This window comes from Arachis hypogaea, chromosome 6 (assembly GCF_003086295.3).
Source record: "Arachis hypogaea cultivar Tifrunner chromosome 6, arahy.Tifrunner.gnm2.J5K5, whole genome shotgun sequence".
Taxonomy (NCBI): Eukaryota; Viridiplantae; Streptophyta; class Magnoliopsida; order Fabales; family Fabaceae; genus Arachis; species Arachis hypogaea.
In genome coordinates this window covers 11,205,868-11,213,629 of record NC_092041.1, presented here as the reverse complement: position 1 = coordinate 11,213,629, position 7,762 = coordinate 11,205,868, and the positions used below count along the sequence as shown (strand labels likewise).

General features: G+C 33.5%; 1 protein-coding gene across 4 annotated transcripts; it reads left to right on the top strand.

The window, feature by feature from the left end:
- Positions 1-3,027: 3,027 nt before the first annotated feature.
- LOC112695998 (uncharacterized) lies at positions 3,028-7,404 on the top strand. Of its 4 annotated transcripts, none has more exons than XM_025748563.3 (7): positions 3,028-3,244; positions 3,956-4,008; positions 4,171-4,239; positions 4,340-4,674; positions 5,133-5,384; positions 5,696-5,890; positions 6,019-7,404. In XM_025748563.3, the coding sequence occupies exons 2-7, from the start codon at positions 3,972-3,974 to the stop codon at positions 7,072-7,074; spliced, it is 1,944 nt and encodes a 647-aa protein (XP_025604348.1). In that variant the 5' UTR covers positions 3,028-3,244; positions 3,956-3,971; the 3' UTR covers positions 7,075-7,404. The 4 variants fall into 4 exon arrangements, with proteins under 4 accessions (XP_025604348.1, XP_072052806.1, XP_072052807.1 ...); XM_072196705.1 differs by having other exon boundaries at positions 3,031-3,566; XM_072196706.1 differs by having other exon boundaries at positions 3,036-3,654.
- Positions 7,405-7,762: the final 358 nt, after the last annotated feature.

Below are 7,762 nucleotides of genomic sequence, written 5' to 3'. Positions count from 1 at the left end.
AATTTTATTTGAGATGAATGACTTGGGCTTGTCTTTATTTTTCACTTACCATTCAGCCCATTAGCATATATCTTTTGTTTGATGTTGGTCTGCTGCAAGACTTGTTTTTGGCCTGCATCACTTATTAACAATAATCAAAACTAATTGGGTGATTAGTCCACTAATCAAATGTTTGTCATCATCAATTTTATTAATTAATTTCTTAACTCAACACTGTTTTATTCGAATCCAAAAAATTTTCATTTAACTTCAATATAGTCTCATCCTGAAGTCAAAGTTAAATAATTAATGGAATGTCTTACTTGAGGGCAGTACAAGAACAAGGTCGATAATTTAGGCTGTGTTTGGTTTTGGGAACAAGACAAGACAAAACACTGAAAACAAAACACAAAGGAGAGAGACAACAAAAATTAGTATTCTTATATTTTGTTTGGTAATAAACTAAAACAAATTATGAAAGTTCAATTTATTCTCATTTTGTTTTCATTCAAAATTTTTAAAAGAAAAATATAATAATAAAAATTATAATTATAAAAATTTAACAAAAATAATAAAAGAAAAAATAAAAAATAAATTGTGTCTCTCGTTAATATTTTAGTATATTTCCTATCAAGATAGATACAAAATACACTAATTCAGTGTCTCTGAACATAATATTTCTGTCCATATCTCATCTGTCAAACACGATTCTGTATCCGTGTCTTTGTCTCAGTGTCTTGTGCTTGTAAACAAACTCAACCTTAGAGAACAAGTACAAGTTTCAAAAGCATAAAATCAACAATAGATGAATTAGTACATTTATTTATTATTCTCGTTATAATTTAAATGAAATATTTTCTATAGAATCAAGGAGAATAATAAATAAATGTATTGATGCATTTATTGTTGATTTTGTACCTCTAGAGCTTGTACTTGTTCTCTAGATTATCGTCCTTGTTCTTGTACTGCTGTCACGTAGCACATTCCGTTAATTATCTAACTTTGACCTCAGGATGGGACTACATTGAAACTAAATGAAACTTTTTTGGATTCAAATAAAACACTTTAAATCTTAAAGATCAAAACAGGATTACGTCTAAACGTAGGAGATCAATTTAGTACTTTATTCTTTTAATTTATTATTTAAAAAAAAACATGTTTAATATCATTTTAAGAGTAAAGATATTTAAAAAGAATATAAAACTAAATTTTATTGATATTTTCTTAATAAAAATAAACTTTTAAAATTTGTGTGTGTTTTTTGTGTGGATATATCCGCAATCTAGCTTCTAAATGTGCGGATCGAATCAAATTTTAAAAAATGTGGATATTAGATCCGACAATTAAGTGAATATCAAATCAAAATTTTGAACATATCCAATCCAATACCCATTAACTCAAAAAAAAAAGATTTTTTTAATTAAAAAAAAAACCAATCTAAACTAACACCTAATTGTGCTCTTCAAGTGATATGAAACCATGACTCCCAATGAAGCTTTGCTTGCTGCTGCTCTTGTGTCCCTCCGTTGTTTGCTCGCTCTTTCTCTCTCTTTATTTTTATTTATTTTTTCTTTTTTGAAGTTTTCTCGTTATTTAAGATTTCTCACTGTGATTTTGTCATGGAGATAAAAATAACAAGGTTAGTTTTAAAATTGAGTTATTTTTAACGAAGTTAATTCAAAATTTAATATTTGATTTGTCAGATAAAAATGATCTTTAATAAATATAAAATTAATTTTATTCTTTTATAGATAATTTTATTATTATTCTACATATTCATAAATAAAAAATAATATATTTTTTTTATTTTTTAAATCTGCACCATAAAAATAATAATCAAGAATCAATCCTTAACTCTCACTTGTATGTAAGCAAATAGATTTAAGAGAGATCTAGTTAAAACTGAAAAAAAAATTCTCCATAAATCAATGAATAAATCGATTTTTCAACTTCAAATTTCTTTATTTTTTTTCAACGAGCTCATAGAAAACTTTTAATTGAATTATATAAAAATTTGTTGTTCTTAATGTAAGCTTAAAGTAAACCTATCATTCTATAAAAATTTCATTGAATTTTTTGGATTTTGTCATTCTAATAAGTTGTGTTTGGTGGACGTCAACGTCTATCAAAAGCATTGATACAGTCACACACGTTTATTATTTATTTTGATTGGACATAAAATTTTTATAAACGTGGAATGACATAAAGGCACTTAAAAACACAAAATTTATGTCCTACCCAAAAAATTGGTACACAAATTTTAGGACATAGACAATAATTATAACAATTTTTTCCCAAAAATTATCCTGAATTTAATTTCATAGTCCCCACTGTCACTACTTCCCTATAATCCTATTCTTCCTCCCTTTCTTTCCCCTCCCTCCTCATTTCTTGCTCTCCTCCCTCTAAACTATCGTCGTCTCTGCCGCATGCAGATCAAGAACTTATTTATTGTAAATCTAAATTTTCATTTAAAGATTGACAATTAGTTAATAAATTACTACATATAAAACAAAATTCAAACATTCAATACTAATTTAAACAAACCACTCAATTGAACACTCCACCGACTCAAATTAATTCTTCATGCATGTGTATTAGTCAAACAAAATATAGCTGGCAAATATGTATACAAAAGAGACACAAAATGTATTCGCAAAATTTATTCATTTTACAATCTCAAGGTGGTAATAATTAGTCACTGCAATCCATGCATTGAAAACGTAAACATTTCTGTATATCAATGCAATGGCATGTTTATTTATTTTCTATTAATACAAAAAATATAAATATAAACATTATTAGTCTGGACTGGGGACTATATTATGGTCATGGAATAGTGGGCCCCATCTTACATCATCGACCGATTCGCCGATAAAACAAGAAAGAACCACCTGAATCACAATCCGACGGCTAACAACTCATTGAAAAGCGGGTCCCACTTCCCCACGTCACATCATACGAATTTACGATAGTACCCCTGGAGAATCAACGGAATATCGGAACCGGCCACCGCCTATTCATTTTCTCACACACTCGTTCGTTTCTGATATCTCACTGCGACGAAGCTCGTCGCTTTCAATGGCAGCCTTTTTTGCTGCACAAGCAAAAAATCACACTCAGAAAAATCGCACCATCTCTTCTCTCTTCACTCTCCTTTTCCTCCTACTTCTCCTTCTTCTTCGGCTCTGAATCCCAAAACCCATACTCCCCCGAAACCCTAGACACTAACATTCCCCCCTTTTTTCAGCTACATCAGTTCTAAGTAAGTGACCACTATAATAATCACTGTTTTCTTCGCTTCCTTCCCGGGAATGAAAATGTACTTCATTTCTCGCATTAATTCGAAAAGAAGCGGATCATTTTTTACTGTGTTACTGTTGTCCTACTCATTTTCCCCCTTTCTGAGTGTGTGAGTGAGCTTGTGAAGTTGCTGCGTGGGTTTCTTTTCTGTTTTTGTTCATTTTTGTTTTCTTTTGGGGATGCATTTATTGATAGCGTTGGGTTAATAGGGTTACGGGTTGACATGATTGTTTGATGTGACGATCGTTCTTGATGCCACATTTAATTAGCTGTCGATATCCAAGGTGGTGCGCAGTAATTCCTCTTCTCAATCGAAATTGAAGTTTATTGCTGCTGTTGTTGTTGGAAGTGATCTTCTTATTGTAACTTGCTGTAGGGTTTTTGCTGTTCTCCATTTTGATGATATTTTCTTCTTCCTCTTACTTCAGTCATCACTTTTTAGTTTGTAATTCCTCTTTCCACTTCCTTTGACCTTTTTATTCATCTTTTTGAAAGAAGCCGACATTCTTTTGTTTTGCAACCTTTTTCCCTCTTTCAGCATTCGGCATTTATGTCGGTTTTGAAAGAAATGAATGCATTGCTTGTTTATGTTAACAGTACTAGGACTACCATTTTTGTCATTTGTTGAGCCACCTTTGATGTTTTTTGTCACCATTTTGTGCTTTCGTTTCAGGATATAGCCTCAATTCATGGCTTGGGATCTCTGGGGTTCTTCATACGACCAAGGTTTCTTGTTTTCTCTCATTATCATCTCTCTGTAATTAATTTCTGTATGCTCAATGTTGCTATGTACAGTTAAATTTACTGGGTTGCATGAAATTTGCCCCTTTTCTCTTTGCTTCCTTTTGGATGATGTTTTTGCTTTTGTACATAATTTATTTGTTTCAGTTTCCTGCAAAGATAATTACTCTGATCATCCTGAGTGGCCATATGGCTTCTTCTTTGGCTGTGACCCTGGTATTCTTTCAATCTTACTTTATCCTGCATTTATCCAGTCTTCTTTGTTTGCATCACTGTTACTGTATTGATTTACTTTATATCTTTATTGAATTTGTAGATGTGATAGAGGAAGATGCCTTGAATGAGGAGTACTGTGTTCAGGTTTTAAGGATTTTGATCACCAAGGCAGATACCGAAATCAAGGAACTTGAAAAGGATCTATCGTCCCTTCAAAATGAATTGGCCTGCGCTGAGCATGAGAAATGGCCTGAAATATGTTGCAGTGCTTTGACCGAAAGAATCAATTGGCTGGATGTTGCAATTAGTGCTTTGAAGAAAGATCATGCTGATGAAATAGAGACAGGGCTGCTATTACACAGTAAGCCTGCTGAGACACTTCATGAGATAGTGAAGGCTTTACAAAGGGATCATTGTCAAGATGAAAACAGCCAGGTTTGACATTTGAATTCCCTTCCTTTTTCCAAGTTTACAAAATGTGATATTTTTCTGTTCCTTTTGAAATCATTGCTATACTGATTTATTAGTATGGAAATGTAGCTTATCGAAGTATATGACCATAGCTACCAAGAATTATGAATCACTTACTATGTCCTAAAAAGATTAAGATTTATTAGTCTATTATACTATGGCACATAATATTACTTTAATTTTTATCTTCTATTTTAAGGGTGCATTACTGTGTTGCAAGTGCTGGTGATTATGTTCAAAATTCAAATATCTCTGTTTATCCCTTACTTTCTGTTTGTTTAGCACATAGATTTGTCTGTCTCCGTGGTTACACTAAAGCATCCTATCGTAGTATAGTTCGACATAAACATGGTCTCTAACTGTTGACTCTTTTTGGTATCACACTTACCTGATATGAGTTTTATGTCTTTAATTTGAAGCAGCTAGTAGGTGCAAACAGCTTGAATCCAATTATGAATGCTACTAAGTGTGCACTAGATAAAGAGTCTAGCCAAATTAATTCGAATATAGTGATAAAGGAGGAAAAGAAAGAGCAAGAAGAATCTAAAGAACACGAGGAAAGTAAACAACTCTGTGGAACTTCGGAAAAGTCTAGAAACTCATCAGAACTGTCAGAGATGCAACAAAAGAGACGGGATGGTGCTGAAATCGTTGACATTGCTGATATGGTTGAGGTTGAAAAAGTTCAATTGCTATATTTTTGAAAAAAGAACGTACTGTTTTTATATTAGCATGCAAATCAATCTGTCTTGTTTTGTTTCCATTTTGCACTTTCATGAAAATCAAAGCTCATAAACCTGTTTTATGCTTGATTTATTTGAGGCAAACTCCATTTAAACCTGTTATGGTGAGGATTATTTATATCCACTTAGATTAATCATTCTTAAATGATGTTCCTTGAACTCCTAGAATTGGGTTTCTTTGTTGTACTTACCCCGCCACTGTACCTGTATAAATCCTGATTAAGTTTTTTGTCCCCCTAAAGGAATTGCTTGCAGGGACAAGTCTTGATTTGGAAGGTATGAACTGTTCTTCTGGACTTTCTGATGGGATGAAATTATCAGGGACATCAGATGATAACGAGGAAGTCGGAAGAAGCCAACTCATTGGTACAGATACAGGTCAAATCTCCAATCAGCTTTCCCCCGTGGGAAATGGAAATACTTCCAGTGAATGCAAGGTACAGGAAGCCCGTTTGTCCAATTTTCCAGTCTATATATCCTTTTGGATTAGCAGCAGTTGTTTTTTAAGTTTAATTTTCAACAAAGTATTTATTCTTGATTTTTTTTCACCCCTTTAATTGTTTAGAGAGAGGTTGCAATTGTCAAATCTACGGATGTCAGCTCAGATGCTCTTATATCTTCCACCAGCATCAAAGGGAGGAAAAAGTGTAACGATTCCAAATTTGGTGCTTCAAATAAATGGAAAGGTAGAAATTCTGATTTAGAGAAAAAACTGTGTGATTTTGCTCCAAAAACTCGAAAAGCCGTCAAGAAAGAACCTGAGGTTGCTACAGCTGAAGATTTGGACCCTATAAATCATCCTCTACAAATTGTGTTTCCTCGAGACTTGTTTCCTGTTGATACTGAATTGAGCCCCTTTAAAGGAGGTAATGGTAAAATTTCCCAAGTGATTAACATTGAAAAGTCCAATCTTACTCATGCTCAAAGTTCTGCATTGATTGCACTGCTTGAGTCACAAACCAGAAATGCCCCGTACACTGGCTTACAGCTGGCAGATAAAGAGAAACCACTAGCAGAAGGTCTTAAAACGACGAAAATTTTTGAGAACTTGGCACAGTCTGATATGAGCTTCCCTTCGAAGCTTAAAACTGAGGGAAAGAGGAGATTTGAATCTGAGACGACTTCTGCTGGCGAACCAGATGCCATCCCTGCAGAAGTATCCACAAGTACATCCTTAATTGTGTCAACCAAGAGGCAGCGGAAATCCACACGCATCAGCATCACTGATGATACCAGTTCAAATGTCTCCTTGAATAGCAAGATGACAAGAAGTGCAGTACTGGCTGACCAATATGAAACTGAACTTGGTGCTATTGTTCCTTACGACAGTGAATTTTCGGAGTCACAGAAGAAAAAAAAAGGTTCAAATGTTAAGATGGACAAGCCAAATCCAGATGGGGTTACCACAGACAACAGAGGTGAGGTTGATCTTCAGATTTTGTACTCAATGGTTGGTTCCACCCATGAGACCCCAGAATCTCTTCTCGAGACTTTGAAGAAATTCACAATGGATAAATTGAGGGCCATGGCAAAGGATAAAAACGTGAAAAAGTACTATAAGCTTAACAAAGGAGAGTTGGTCGCACAGCTAGTTGAGCGGCTCAGTAGCAGTAACTGCTGAACTTAATCTTGTAGTATTGGGCTTATTGGGGTAACCATTTTCTGCCTTGCTTTTTTTTAGGAGGGTTTTGGTACAGGAACTGAAAATAGGGTTCTGACATAGTGATGAAATAACAAATAGGCAAACCAAAATGGATATTGTGAATTGTACAGCCTATAGATAGAATACTAGGAGTATTTTGTAAATGAAAGGAAGTATAGGTTTTCTTCCTTGCAGCTTTGTTTAGTCTGTGACCTTAGAGGAGGCCTGAGACTCTGGTGAGATATATCACATTCATGTGCTGCTAAGATCTATTATGATGATATATAATATATATCTGAATACGGGAAACTATGACGTTTGTCTTATCTCTCAAGTCACTAGCTATGCAAAGATTGTGTTTGCTTCATAAAGCGGCCATACCACAACACATGTTCAACCTGGAGAAGTAATAGCATCTTCTCTGAAAATATTTATTGATGTTCATGAAGAATGTGTTTGGTATTTAATTATTTATGACTATTAGATAGATATTAAAGAGTAAAATCAGTGGTTGTAAATATTTTTTAAGCACACATTAAGTGCATATTTGGGTGCTATTATTTTGTTAAAAAAAGATTTTTTTTCAATGAAAAAAGATCTTTTTTTTTATTTTTTAATGTGTTTGGTAAATTTTTAGTAGTAAAAGTAAAAGCACTAGTAAAATAAA